General features: G+C 39.2%; 1 protein-coding gene across 4 annotated transcripts in view; it reads right to left on the reverse strand.

The window, feature by feature from the left end:
* Window positions 1–12467: 12467 nt before the first annotated feature.
* The window catches only part of slc7a11 (solute carrier family 7 member 11), a 52985-nt gene continuing 49952 nt past the window's right edge, over window positions 12468–15500 (reverse strand). For 3 of the 4 annotated variants that reach the window (XM_042418054.1, XM_042418055.1, XM_042418052.1), the window contains 2 exons: window positions 15214–15391; window positions 13629–13972 (listed from right to left, as the gene is read on the reverse strand). In XM_042418054.1, coding sequence (XP_042273988.1) covers window positions 13917–13972; window positions 15214–15391 — 234 coding nt within the window. In that variant the 3' untranslated portion in view covers window positions 13629–13916. Of the gene's footprint in view, window positions 13003–13628; window positions 13973–15213; window positions 15392–15500 lie in introns of those variants that run through there. The other variant, XM_042418053.1, reaches the window with a different exon arrangement.

The following is a 15500-nucleotide window of genomic DNA, read 5'->3' on the forward strand; positions in this document are numbered from 1 at the left end:
TGCAAGAGGACGCTGATGACCTCAGTTTACAGTGATCGAGTAGTAGTAATCGAATCGAAAAGCAGTGAGTGTGTCTATACGGTGATGTAACATACAGGCTGTTTTCCTACAAGTGCTGTATGGATATATATGAAGGACTTCAGGTCTCTTCTGTCCACAGAGAGGGCCAACACTCCTGAGTTCTAAAGACATATCCAGATAAGAATTACAGAGCGCTGTGATAGTAGAGAGTGAAGTGTAGATGGTGGCTTATAAATATCACCGTAGTCAAGATTGTACTTAACTGTTGCTGGCTGCGTGAGAGTGTGTGCAGAAAGTTCAGATTTTGAGTATCTCTGTATCATCTTTGTCATTCCAATGAGGCACACTGTCATAAAAATACAAGACAACATACAATATTTACAAGGTCTTATTAGCCATGTACAGAATATTACCAAGCACTGTTACTGTATATATAGAGATTTTAGGTCACAGATTATATAGTTCTAGTTCAGTTTCTAGTTAACATTTTTTATTTATATTTTATTACTTTTTTCATCTACCTCACAGTGTCCTCATTGTTTGTTTTATGATTATTGTGTGTGACTTGGCTGCTGTAACAGTGCATCTATCAATCTGTGAACCATCCAAGCCATATATGTACATATGTGGGGAACTGCTTTTTTGCATTTAATACCAGATTGAGATAAATAAGAGTTATAAGTTGTAAGACCTGAAAATGAGCTTGTAGATTGACTAAGGCTGAGATTCTGTATCTCTGGGTTGCATGTACATGAATGTGGACAGGCGTCACTCTGAAACATTTATGTGGCTGTTTCTATTATACTTCTATACATGTTTATGTTTGTTTTCATCTCCATTTCTGACCCACGTCCCAACAACTTTGAAATACAGTCTCCAACCTGCTAGACACTCAGGTCCACACTACACATTCTTGAGATTTGGAAGTAGTGCATGTTGGCTCCTGTGCGACCTCCAGTTACCCATAATGCATTTATCTGTGTAAGGGTCACAGGTATGTTTGTGTATCCTTAGAGAGGCATAATTCAAAGGATGGGTTCACAATTTTCAAATCTGTCTTAAAACATCAGTCAGGAGCCCAAATAAACATTGAAACATGTTTTTCTTTCTATTCCTCCCGTTCATACTGTCCATTAGAAGATCCCTTCATAATGCACTTACAGTATAAGTGATGGGGGACAAAATCCACAGTCCTCCTTCCATGCAAAAATGTATGGAAAAGTTCATCTGAAGCTAATATGAAGCTTCAGCGTCCAGATGAGTCAAATCAAGTAGATATCTTTCAACGTTACAGTCTTTTTAGTGACAAAATCCCTCTTTTTGTTACTATACTTCCACCGCAGCTCAACAGGGAAACACTGTCTGAGGAAACACAAAGAGGGAATTTGATGCTAAAAAGACTGTAAATGTGTCAGATATCCACTTGATATGACTAACTCTGTCAGGTTGAGTAGCAGGAATGGACGCAATTGCAGAGACCAGCATGCAGAGATTGCAGAGTAGACGAAAACCTTTAATCTTGAGGTGGTTAGGACTGGTCAGGACAGGGCAAAACAGAACCACACAGAACAAGCTGAACAAAACAAATGATCCAACAAAGACTCAACTCAAAACCAGACCTTAAATACAGACTAAACTAATCAGGGAATGGGGAACAGGTGATGAGACACAAGGGCAGGCTGGGAGTGATTGGCTGAGGGAAACACAGGAAGCAGGGCAGGGCTGACGAGACTGATACAGGCCAGGTGTGGGGAAGACACAGAGCAGTGCAGGGCTAACAAGGGTGAAGCAGGGCAGATGAGGAGGAGTACATGAACACACAAGGGAAACACAGTAACAAAACAAAAACCCAGAAAACACAATACTCTAAATACAACCCACACCAACCTGTCCAAGAACCGCCATGAACCTAAAGTATACAACACACCAGGCTAAACAACAAAAGGCAGTCCAAACACACCACCCAAATATAACAAGAAAACCTATAAGACCAGAAGGACTAAACAGAAGTGCAAACCAGGAAACCCCAAAGAATACAAGAACATAAAAAGACCAAAAAACACACTGTCCAGGCAGGGTGTGACAAACTCAGACTGCTGAAGCCTCATATAAGCTTCACATCAACTTTTAAATACATTTTTGCACTAAATGACTGTGTGAACACACGGTGGATTTTGGATCTTTTAATATCCAGTATGAACAGGAGGAATGATTACAGTGAGGAAAACCTCTTTCATTGTTCATATGGACACCTGACTGTTGTTTTAAGACCAACTTGAAAAAATGTAAACCTGTCCATTAAGAAAAAGCTACTGTATACAAAATTTCATCATCTGCATAAAAATGGTATTCAGAGATATTTCTCCTGACTTTTCCTATAGCTCTATCATCAGGTCATAGTGCATTCAGGAACCTGGTTTTTGACCAAATACCTGCAAAACCAGTGACATTACTACTTTATGTTTAGGGCTATATAGCAAATGTTAGCATGCTAACATCCTAAAATTCAATGATAAACTTGGTAAACACTGACCACTAAACATCAGCATGTTAACATTTTCATTGTCATTGTATTTTTTAATTGAATTTTCACCTTTGCTATATTCAAAATAAATGTCACCTGGATGTTATTTTTATTTTTTTTTATCTATTTTTAAATAATAATAATGTATTATTTATTATTATAAAATAAATAAAGATGAAATAAAAACCAAAAATAAAAGACAGTTCTTCTTGTTAGAAGAAAAATACATATTGCGCTCGTGTGTGTGTGTGTGTGCATGCGTGTGTGCGTGTGTGTGTGTGCGTATCCTTCAGTAATGATGGCAGTCTCTGGAGGCGGGCTGTGGTCACTTTGAATTAGTGGCTTTGTCTCATCAGACTACTGTGTGCGTCTCCATACCTCACTGACTCCTGTGTGTAGTATTGCTCACTGGACCTGAGTCACACACACACACAAGCACAGACTCACAGTGCTGTGCCACTCATTGTATGTATGTGTGTGTGTGTGTGTGTGTGTGTGTGTGTGTGTGTGTGTGTGTGTGTGTGTCAGCCTCTCTGACAGCAGCAGCCTCGGGCCAGTCAGCTTCCTCTGCTACACATTTACATGCAGAAACAAACAGCTTCCAAAGTTCTTCAGAACATGCATCCATTCATCCATCTCTGCTAATATGAAGGTAATAACACACACACACACACACACACCACATACACATGCGTACACACACAATCTTGTCACATCCATTTGGGCCATGAGTAACCCTATGGGTAGACCCCTCTTACCTGGGGGGGTCCGCTTCTTCTTGTTAATGGGGACAACCCTGGAACCTCAGGATCCACCACAAACACGTGTGCATGCACACACACATGCACGCGCACACACACATAGACACACACACGCCCCATTAGTTACACTTTGCCAGAGGGATCACCCCCTCCTCTCACTAGGTTGAGTCACAGCCCTAGTATAGCAACCTCTTTCTCTTTCTCTCTTACACACACACACACGCATAGTCATGAAAACAATCATTTTTTATAGTTTTGACCTCCTCGCTAATGTTTAACTAACTTCCTTTCAGATTTGACCTCTGACCCTGCCCTCAGGGTCTCTTTGTCAATGAGCCCCTTACTCTTTGCATCAGGTTAGCAGTTTTCACCCTCCAGCATTTCCTGCATTGCTGGTGGCTCCACCCCTTCAGGCTTCATTGCATTTACACACAAACAAAACACACTCAACATATGCACACACATGTACCTACACACTGAGCAGAGTGGATGCAGAGCCTGTTCAGTCTTCAGTTGTTCTTCAGTAACTAGACAGCAAAAGCTAATGACAGCCATATCAAGTGTTAGATGGTGAGATAGCCACATCTTGGCTAAAGCCAACCAGCTCTGTCGGCTGTACTTACACAACAGAGCTTTGAGCTAAACGCAACATGCAATCATACTCATAATGATTAACATGTTGATGTTTAGTAGGTATATGTTTACCGCTGAACTGAGGCTGATGGGAATATGATTTCATTAAAAACCACAAATGTGAACCTCCTAGTGGTGCAAGAGGATAGTCAGGGAATCACCAAAATCATTAGGATTCATTGTCTGGGCATCATTGATACATGTACAAAATTTCATAGCAATCCATCAAGTAGATGTTAAGATGTTAGACAGGATAAGTAAAAAGTTTGATCTGCTGGTGGTGATAGAGGAAAAGTCAGAGGATCACCAAAGTCATTAGGGATTCATCCTCAGAGGAACATAAATGTTTGTACAAACTTGCCATCAATCTAATGATTGTTGAGATATTTCAGTATGGACTAAGCTGTGACACATTTGCACTGTTTTCACACAAAAGTATTCAGTGACTGCTAGGGGTGTGCCCGAATACAAATACGTTATTCGGCAAAGCACAAATAGTGAGATATTTTTTACGAATATTTGTTTCATACAAATATTTTAAAAATTATATGTATTTGGGGGAAAAAAACATGTCAAATACCAGCGGACAGCTCAGTTACATCACTATCTCAGTGTCTCTCCTCTGCTCTGCTGTTACGTCTATCAGCAGGTCTCAACAAGGGGAGTCACATCCACCTGCTACATGACGAACATTTTTAACATTTTAACAAAAACATTTTTAAGCCTTTTCCCACTTTTATTCAAATACAAATACAAATACTGGGGCCTCTGCACATCTCTGCTGACTACAGCCTTCAAATTTCCTGAATTTTCACTCAAACACAAACAACCAACAAATGTCTGTGGATCTGCAGCACATTTTACTCGTTTACATCCTCACTGCAAACATATATTTATATGGAAAGCGATGTGCTAAATCATAACCACACTGATATACACCTATATTCAACCAAATCCCCACCAAAAACAAACTGTCAAACTATAAAGCTTTCCTGCTGCTTTTCTATGACTTGTTCCTGTAAAATACACTGCTGCTCTATAGAGAGCTACAAATGAAAAGTTTGTTTACAACAATATACACATTTCTCACACTATCCATAATTGAAAAACAATGCATACAAAATTTAAAAAAAACAGAGATCATACTTCACAGACTGCCATAAAAAGATCACGTGTTGCCTCTTAGTGTTTTTATCTGATTGACACATGAGTAGTTGTGTTCATGTCTGCTGGAAGGATTTGCTCTTGTGTGTAAAATGAGCTGCTGTGTCCAGCAGTGGTCTGGTAAAGTTGACTGCATGAAGAATTTTGAAGATGTGGACTCAGTATTGAAGCATGCATGTGACCAATCATAAAAAAAAAGAACTGTAATAGCAGACAGACACACAGCAAAACAGTTACTTTTGAATGATGAACTGTAAATACTAAAATCAAAGTTATTTTTTCTTACACTGTTTATTTAAAATAGACAAGAAAGCTGACATCACATTTTTTTTTCTGTAGATCCTGCATTTTCCCGTCACATTCCCTGAGGAAGGCAAAGTGCAGTATCTGCAGTTTTTAGGCATTATGCAGGCTCTATGACAATGACTTGTTTGAGTAAAATAAAATGGCATAAAATCAAATTTAAAATAATATATGATCTTTTAAGTAGTTTTACTGGCCATATTTAAAAAAAAAAAAAAAAAAAAACCTCAACTTTATGGTGTGTGTAGTTATTGCTCTCTGTAGATGTAGGGCAGAGTGACATGATGACAGGTAGTGATAGCATGACGATTATAGTAGTTGTTCATAATTATCAGTTAGTATAATAGTTTGTAGAAGCTCCACATTGCACACGTTATCACGCACATTGTCACAATGGGCAACTTTTCAGGAACCTGGGCATGCTTTTCAGTTTGTCTATTTAGTTTTCAAATGCAGAAATTAAAAAGATGGGGCTGGTGTTTTTATTGTCAAATAATGTATTAATCCATCTGTCTATACTTTCTGACTAAATACTTGCAGCCCCAAGCACATTGGCTCCCACTGAACACTTAAAACTTTCTAAAACTACCCACAAATAATAATTTTCTGAAACAGCTGGTCACTGTAGTTTTAAGAAACGTACCTCAAACAGGAGGAAATTGTACGTTTGTTGGGGAGTATTTTCAGCTGCGGAAGAATCCACATTTGGTGCTCTAGTGAGTATTTCTAGCAGCAGGACAGTGTGTGTGTGATTGAGTCAAATAAACTACAGTGTATGTGTTCATGGTAATGAAGGAACATGTCACCCAGTGCAACAGTGTGGCTCACTGATGTGTTTTTAATGGTTGTTTGTGGAATATAAACTGCCTGTTGTCTTTGCCTGTTGTTAACAAAAGGGGGAAACTGGACTTTAAGGGGTTGATAAAAACAGTGAATATGTATCAACTTAGTTAATGATTCTGTCTCAGTTATATCATAATAATCACAAAGACAGCTGATTGCCACCAAGCCTTCAGATGTGTTGGAGAGAGGTAACAGGACAAACTAACACAGAAAGACACATACGACACGTGAATATCTCTCTCAGCTCTCAATTTCTCTCACTCTGTCTCTCTGTATGTTTTCATCCTTGAATTGAAAATAATCCATTCCTCACACATTCAGTAACTCAGTTTGCAGGAAGCATGAGAATCATTTCTGTCGATTTAAAAACCTGCATTGTGGGGGCAGCTGTGGTTCACGAGGTACAGCAGGTCGTCCACTAATCGGAAGATCGGTGGTTCAGTACCTGGTCCCTCCAGTTCTTGGGCAAGATAATCAACCCCAAATTGCTCCCAAAGGCTGTGCCATCGGTGTATGAGTGTGTGTGAATGAGTCTTAGATTAGATCTCCTGATGATCAGTGTATGAATGTGTGTGTGACATGCAGTGTAAAGCGCTTTGAGTGGTCGGAAGACTAGAAAGGCGCTATATAAATGCAGTTCATTCACCATTTACCATTCACTGTTGAATCTCTGAAATGTTCTGTCTATTGACTGAAGGAGGGAAGTTCCTGCGAGCTCTGGAACTGTTTGAAAGACATTCATCAAGTGCTGCAGTTCACGGTTTTGACTTTGAGTTAGAAACATTTCATTATTAAATATGTCTTTTTATTCTATTGCTAGTTTAGTTTATAATACACAGGAGGCAAAGTTTAAGAATTTTGGTAATAATTCTCTCGTTCCTTCTTCCTCTTTGTAGCATACAAATAAAAGCCTGCTTCCTCTGCACCATATAGCAGCTCAACAATATCTCTGTTTGCTGTGCTCATGTGTTATGTGAGGTGTTGGAGTGTGTTAGTGGTGATGTCTGTCTTTGCTTAGTTCTGTTCTGTGCTTCAGCTCATTTCAATAGCAAATGTCCAGAAGTGTTATGAAGCACTGCAGCACCCCCATGTGTCTGTCTATGGAACTGCATGTCAACGTATCAGAAAACTGAGACTCTGTGTGTGTATGCGTGTGTGTGTGTGTGTGTGTGTGTGTGTGTGTGTTGTGTGTGTGTGTGTGTGTGTGTGTGTGTGTGTGTGTGTGTGTGTGTGTGTGTGTGTGTGTGTGTGTGTGTGCGCGCATGTGTGTTGTTGGATAATACAGTGAAAGGTCAGGCAGGAAGTCCTGGGGATGGAGGCGCATACTGAGAAGATGAAGAGGAGAACAATGGAGGAGAGGAGAAGAGAGGAGAAAGAAAGAAGGAGAGAAGAAGAGAGGGGGGGAGGGGAGGGGAGAGGAGAAGGGAGGAGAGGAGACGAGAGGAAAGAGCACAGGAGAGGAGAGGAGAGGAGGGGAAAGGAGAGGAGAAACACAATAAGAATGAATCCAAAAATACACTGTTAATACCACAAGTCTCATGAAGCATACTGTATATTGTGACTCACATGTAGCAGTGAGACCGACTGTAAATGGCTCAGTAGTTTGTTTGTTTTTTTGCTGGAAGAGATGTGATGTAAATCTAACATCTGTCTGGCAAAGACGTTGGAAAAATGAGAAATGTCATTTTAAAGCAGCACTAAACTGTCTGTAGTGTTGCTTAAGTAAATGTGAGCAATAGTGTTGACAGTTTGTGTTGGGATCAGACTGTACACCATGTTTGTGGTTTCAGATGGTCACTGTTTCAGATTAGGAAAGAAAGACTTTCTTGCTATGACTTGGCTGAAAGGTGGTGCAGAACACATGTTGAACCAATCAGAGCTTGCATTCTTGACTTCACTTATGTATAAAAGTCATCAAGAAGGATTAAGAAGGAAGTGCCAGGGACCAACTTGAGTGTTCCATCTGACAACACCAACGACAAGTGTTTCTGAATGTGATCAGGGTTTTCTGAGGGAAAGTGAACTAGGAACACTGGGCGGTGAACGTGGGCTCTGTCTTTTTCCTTCCTACTCGGTTTAAAGAGGGTGAGTGTGTGACAGATAACATCACTGGAGCAGCATTGCATTTCCTTCAAAACATATTTGATGTTGCAATTTAGTAGCATGTAAACACCATTGCTAGGAGACAGGGTTGTCATCTGACTGCTCATGTTTGTTTCTCCTGTCAGACTTATTTTTTAGCAATGCATAACAATAACTCTTGTGAGTACAATGACATTACCAATAGAAACTGAATATAAGTTGTATGAGGCGCAGAATTATCTTTCAAACTGGAATTGGTGATCAAATGGTATTCCCTGCTCTTTTTGATACTAAACACATTATCAGCTGTGTGTGTTTTGTGTCTCAGTTGGATACCATAGAACATACTGTATACTGGCTGTGAATGCAGGTTGGTGCATTTCCTTGGATGCCTCCTCAAAATGTTATCCAGCTCTTTTCTTCTTCTCCATCTCTTTCTCTCTCTGATTCTCTGTTTCTCTCTCTCTCTTTCTCTTTCTCGGTCTCTCTCGGCCTGCAAGCAGGACTGTGGCACATTGTTCACTCGCGTGTGTGTGTGCGTGTGCGTGTGTGTGTGTGAGCCTTAGCCTTTGTCACTGCGCCAACTTCTGGCATTTTCTCCGTGTCAGAGCTGGTGTGTGTATGTGTGTATGTGTGCACTTGTGCGCGTGTTATCTCTTAGCTACCAGCATGAATGTTCCTTGAGCTGACAAAGTGTGGTAATAGAAACATTTCATCATGTGCACACACACATATATACACACATGCATACATGTGATGACACATGGGTGGATTGATCTTTTTTTTTCATCTTGCACCTGGAACCTAAATTCTTTAGTACATGTGAATTATCTCCTTCATGTTGCTCAGAGGTCAAATCAAAAGGTCGCACCTCTTGACTCAAATGTATCAAAGCATTTAATTACAGATTTCTCTTTTCTTCAGTGTTTTTAAATTAAAAAAAACAAGCTGTTGAGGTATAAAAATAGAGTGTCTCAACCCCTGTGTGCTGGCGTTAATGAGGTGCTCAGATATGGTGATGTGTGTATATGTTAGTACTGAACAGAGACTGAGACTGCTCATCCACTGGGAGCCTGTGTTTTTACAGTGCTCCCTTCTCTCTGTTGTTTGGTGTGGAGAGGATGCATTGTTGTGTGCTTCCCCTCAGAATTCAGCTGAATGTGGTCTTAGTGCTCACAGTGCCAACTCCTGCAAGTACAGAAATATGTCAACTTTTAAGCTTTTAGGGGACACAGGGGACAGCGTACCCGACTGTAGCTTGACTTTGATGGGAGCCTGTCCCTCAATTTTTTAATGCTTGGACAGACTAGTACTTGTATCAATGCTTCAGGTTGTAGTTCCATATTTAATGCTGGAGCAGCTGTATTCAATGGACCAAAATTATTTCAATAGTGTTATGACCCAGCTCTTAGGCCATGACAAAATAAGAGTAATGCACACAGTTGTACTGAAAAGTCAATCAACTATGTTTACTTTTGAAAGAACAAATTGCAATAAAATGTGCTTATCAAATGTATGAAATGGTCAGTCAGTAGTGCTGGTGAGTGGGTGTGTGAATGTGTAGTGTTGTATGGTGTAAATATATGATAAGGGCAACAAAACAACCAAACAAACAAAAAAAAAGTGTGATGCAGAAAGAGAGGGAAGGAATGTGGATGGCTGATCTTAAATGCATTCTGTTTGGACTGGCCAGGTGCACCCAGTGGCACTAATACAGTCTCTGGCTACCTGGACACAAAACACAAAACCCCTGCAGCAGCCCAGGGCACCACACAAACCTGAAGGCCTTAGCAAAGCCAGAGGGCCATCACTGTAGTCCTGTAAAAATGTACTTTCTGAGTCATTCATTTAGAATTTTCACAACCACTGTAATCTTTTTAACATATCAGATATGAGATATCTTGTTAAGAGGTATCTGCCAAATTTTCACGCCTCCATTACTGTGGCCAAAAATATCACAGAAAATGGCATTATGACCACATTCATCAAACTTGAAATCAAATTTCTAAATGTTGGCAAAATGGGAATCATTGCATTTTCTATCAACTCCCTTCATGCAAATATATTGAAGATTATGAAGAAAAATCACTGTCCTCTTCTCTTTCTTGACACGTAAACTTTTCCACCTTCGCCAAGCGTAACAATTTGACGCTATTTAAGCTTCTACTTTCTTTTTTTTTTGAATTTCATCCATTTCCTCTCAGATTTTTTTCCTGCACAAATAAAATATGTGAATGACAATTGGTTAATGGAAATGATCTGTCTTAAAATCCCAGCTGAGACCTTATTTTCCCATATGAGACCCTGAATTAGACTGCTATTACCACTACAGATGTTAGGAGACACCTGTGATGAAGCGACGCAGACTGCCACAGAGTAACACGCACTGGAACGTGAAGAGGTGGATGTAAAGTATTATGAAATCAGGTTGCCCCTTTAATATTAAATGTTAATTAAGGCTCATGTGAACGCATTAAAATAAATGTTGACGTAACCTGAGCATTGACAGCCTGTGAACCGTCAGCAGTGTGGTACAGGTCCATGTGCCTGCAGTGTGGGCAAAGTTGGCTTTGCTCACATAAAGACTTCTGCTAGTTGAGTTTAAGCCAGCTTTTTTATGGCTCAGCGCTAAAGTGAAAGCTCCCGGGCATTTTGTCTCCATCCTGCCATCCTCTCATCAGCAGTAAAAGCCCTCCATTTACAGGACAGAGAGCTGAGAGGGAATGCAGTGTGCCACAGGGCAGCGGTTACACAGACAGATTACCTGTAAATCCCACCCAGGGGGAATGGAGAGCAGCCACATCAGCAGACTGCATGCCAAACACACACACACACACACACACACACACACACACACACAGCTTGGAGTAAGTCTATAACCACACCAGGCCACATAGGGCCAAGCTACTTCACTCCTGATGCAGGAGGTAAGAGTGTGGTGCTGATGTAGTCTGACTGGCTAATGTGAAATGTGAGTGGACTACCAGGGGAGCAGAGAGTCCACATAAGGTCAGAGAGGTGATGGAAAGTCATAATAATGATTGTGTCGAATGGCAAAGGTCCTAATGTTAGGACTGGATCATCTAACAATGTTAAAATGGACAAAAGGTGAGCACAAATACGTCTAGAACTGCTGAGGCCAACATTAATAACAAAGTAAGTTTTACTGAGCAGACAAAAGAGAGACGGGGAGTTTGTACTCAGAGGAACTTGTGTAGCGTGCTTGTGTAGTTGTTGTACTGTGTGTGAGAGATGCTGACTAGCTGATGTGTAGTGTCCTCTGTCATGATGATCCACTTAATATTTTGTCATGATGTAACCTTACTTTATGTTTGAGATGCATGTAATTATTAGTGCAAGTTGAGCCTGGACTATGCTTTTATTTCTATAAAGTTCATTTCTTTGAATGCTCTGAAGTGTTTTAGCTTGACAGATACATAAATGTGTGACATACAGTAAATATTTAGACTCTGGTGGCTCAGTATAGGAAAGTATAGGAAAATCATACCAATCAGGCAATAAGTCATTCATGTTTCAACTGGTGGCAGCACGCACTACATGGTCAGCTGGATCCAGAAGATGATCACCAGACTGATTGTACATTATCACAACATTTTCAAAGAACATCCCACTACAGCTGCAGAAAAGACTACACCGATGGTTTCCTCAACCTGACCTTCCTGCGTTGCCTTAAGTTTATTAATTATATCATGTTGTATCATATTTAATTCATATTGCTTTATCATTTTACAAATGTCTGTTGTCCAATAGGATTCACAAGTAAATTGTAATAAAAGCTAAAATGAGTTGTGTGAGGTTTTGTTTTATGATGAAATACATCACAGTTCATTGCATTAAACATTTTGATTATTATATTTTTAAACTTTTATATGTGATTTTGCATATCTTTGTTATGTGGAGATACATATCAATAAAACATATCAAATTAAAACATATCATCCAGTCCAAACATACATACATTCTGCTGTGGAAAGGTTATTGCATTTACTGAAAAAGGTCTTAGCATAAATTTGATGTGAAAAAGTGTGCAGACACCCTGTGGTGAACACAGTGGAGCATTTAGCAGCAGATATTTTTCTGAAGAGTTGCTGCAGACTAAAACAGAGCTACACACACTGGGAATTTGCAAATTTTTTTGCTTAGTTTTTATTGATAAGGCATGACATTTCAAATTTAAGACATGATGCTTATTTAACATCTTTCTGTGACTGGTGCACCTTTGAGTTTGTAGTAGCTTATAATTCAAGAAAACAGTGGTAACTCGGGACAAGTCTCTCTAAAAACAATCAGTGTCATACTCTATAATAAACCACATTCATCCAGACAGTCTCATGCAAGAACATTTTCATATTCTTATCCTAAAACCCTCTGACTTTTTTCTGTGAGGTTTGCTCATAAAAGTACTCCAAGTTGGATTCAACTGATGAATGTCACCTGTTTATGAGGAGATGAACGTTCATGAGATGTGATCGTTAGCTTAATCAATGCCTCTAAAATGTAAGGCTTCGTGTTCAGCTTCTGTTTGTGGGTGAGTTTCATTCACAGAAATGTTACCAAAGAGTAAAAACAAGAATTTCACACCGTTTCCAGTTCTGTTTCCAGATATCAGCAGACAAAAACATAATAAGTTTAGGAGCGTCAGTAGGGGACCTGAAACAATTAGAAAATATTAATACAACGATATAGAGCAGCACTGTAGTGGGACAGAAATAAAGAGGGAATGCTTTGACATGAATGCCTATATACGTCTTTCTAAAGCAAAGCGCTCATGATGGGAGGTGGTCAGGGGATGTGACAGTCCCAGAGATTTTAGACAAGAGAATATAACAGTTAATCTTATACTATCAGCTGCAACAGAAGATGATCCTACTGGACAGAGACATGCAGAAAGATGCAGAAAGAAGCAACTACTGAAATGTAGAAGTTGCTGCGCCAAAATATGCCATTATAATAATATGGTGAATTTAGTTTTAGTTATATAGGCTATTTTATTTAGATGATTTTGGTATCATATTTAAACTACAAGTGTTGCTCCCCTGTAAAGACATCAGTGACTGTCTGATCAGGACTCGTACGACAAGTCTGGAGCACTCCTAAATCCCGTTTATACCCTTAAGAAAATTCTTAGTATGAAAAAATTGATGAATGCCACAAATTTTCTTAAAAGCACAAATCTGTTTGTATGAGTGTTTCTTGCATAAGGCCTAGTGTTCATATCATGTCCAGTGATTTGCTCTTTCAGGTCACACAGTTAGTGTGGGTTGTTGAGAAGAGAATGGTAATCAGGTGAGCATTTACTGATACATAAATAATCACAAATGGTCACAAAAAATAACTACGTGGATAAAAAATAATTTTCACTTCTTTCAACATGAAAATTTTTTATCAAAACACATTATGTAAACTCACATTTAGCACAGACATACAGTATTTAATTTCCACTCTCTGTAGTAGCAGTAGCAGTTTTAGCAGTAAAATGAGGAACCAGTTTCACTTTTCTGACTTCAGCTCAGTATATATGTGATCTGAAGGGAGCAAAGAGGTGATGTGGTGTGTACGTGCCATTACTGCTCAGCAGGAACGACCTCCAGGAGGATCTGTAAGGTTCTGTTGAAGGAATCTGAGGACAGAAAAAAAAAAACATAATGATGTCATCTCTCATTTTATATAAAGGAAAACTGCTTGACACATGTTAACCTAATGAGATTGTTTGGTTGGAAAACAAACAAGGAAAAAGATAACCTGGGAATGTGCACATTTTAAGCTACAACAGAAATAAGATACTATTAGCAAAAGTGTGCAATTAGCACATTAGCCAGAGCTTATTAGCATTGCAAAATGAACATGCTTTGTTAGCTGAGGGTTGGCCAGCTTGCTCTCCTTCCATGGTTATCTTTGAATTCTTAGACAGAGTGAGCTGAACTATTTAAGTCTCTATTATAAGTCCATCAAATAGGACAGAATTCAGTATAATCTGGTTTTAAAATTACGTTATACAATCAAAAAAAGGATTTCATAAGGGTTCTCCACAGACAGAGCTCTACCTAAGACCATAACCTTAGGAGATTTTTTTTTCTTTTCACTAGCTTTTGTAAATGTTATTTGAAAGGCAAACACAAAGAACCATTTGTCTGTAAAGAACCTGGGTTTAAAGAAAATGTTTTTAATATTGTAGTCAGAGCCTTCACCAGGCCAAAGTAAGAACGGCATCAAACCAACACTTGGAAGGTGACAAGAATATGATTTTTTTTTAACTAGGTGTAGTTTTTCAGCTTTAATTTCTTCAAAAATATCCATATAAAATGTTCATATTTAATATAGTTGTTTTTTTTTTTTGATTAACTGTCATAGTTTACTAAGTGAACCCCTTACAGAAATGTTCCACTCAGATATGCTAGGTGGAAGCCTCAGATACAGTTACAGTTCAGTTCCCCATTCGAGAACACTTTTAAGTAATCTTGAAAAGGGTTCTCAACAAGTCAAAGAACCTTCTAGGTTTCAACTTTGCATTTTCTTTTTCTGAGAGTGCTGTCCCAAACTGCTGTGAGGCAGCAAGGTAACTTGCATTTTGCTCCATGTATAGTATGTTTAGCAACTGCTCCTGAAACATTCCAGCATTATTTTCCGAATGTCTTTACATATTTATCAGGGTACTTCAGGGTAACAATAAGTAACAATTTTGTAAAACTGAAAAAATAATTAAAATTGAAACATGATGAATTTGATCCTGGGTAACATGAAAGAAAAAGTACAGCAAGACCTTGTGTCCCCAGAATGATCCATCTATCTATCTATCCCAATGCCATATGTGCAGATGAATGTAAAGATCCATTGTATTAGTGACTGATAGTTATGAGTTACCTAAAGCCCTCTGAAGCCACTTTGGTCTGTGGTCGAAGTAAATGAAGATATAGTAGGCGGGGATGCCAGTAAGGGAAATGGCAAATCCAATCCCTGTGTTGACTGGGTCCGAGTACAGAGACAGGAAGACCATGAAGAAGCATGTGAGACAAAACACCACTGGGATGAAGAGCGGTACCTGTGGAGAAGTTGGGAGTGAGGTATGTTATCACAAAGAGTTTGCTAGATTGAAACATAGCTCATAAGAACAAAGTGGGACTGTCGCGGGTTCGCTTTCAATGATGGCT

Source organism: Thunnus maccoyii, chromosome 8, assembly GCF_910596095.1.
Source record: "Thunnus maccoyii chromosome 8, fThuMac1.1, whole genome shotgun sequence".
Taxonomy (NCBI): domain Eukaryota; kingdom Metazoa; phylum Chordata; class Actinopteri; order Scombriformes; family Scombridae; genus Thunnus; species Thunnus maccoyii.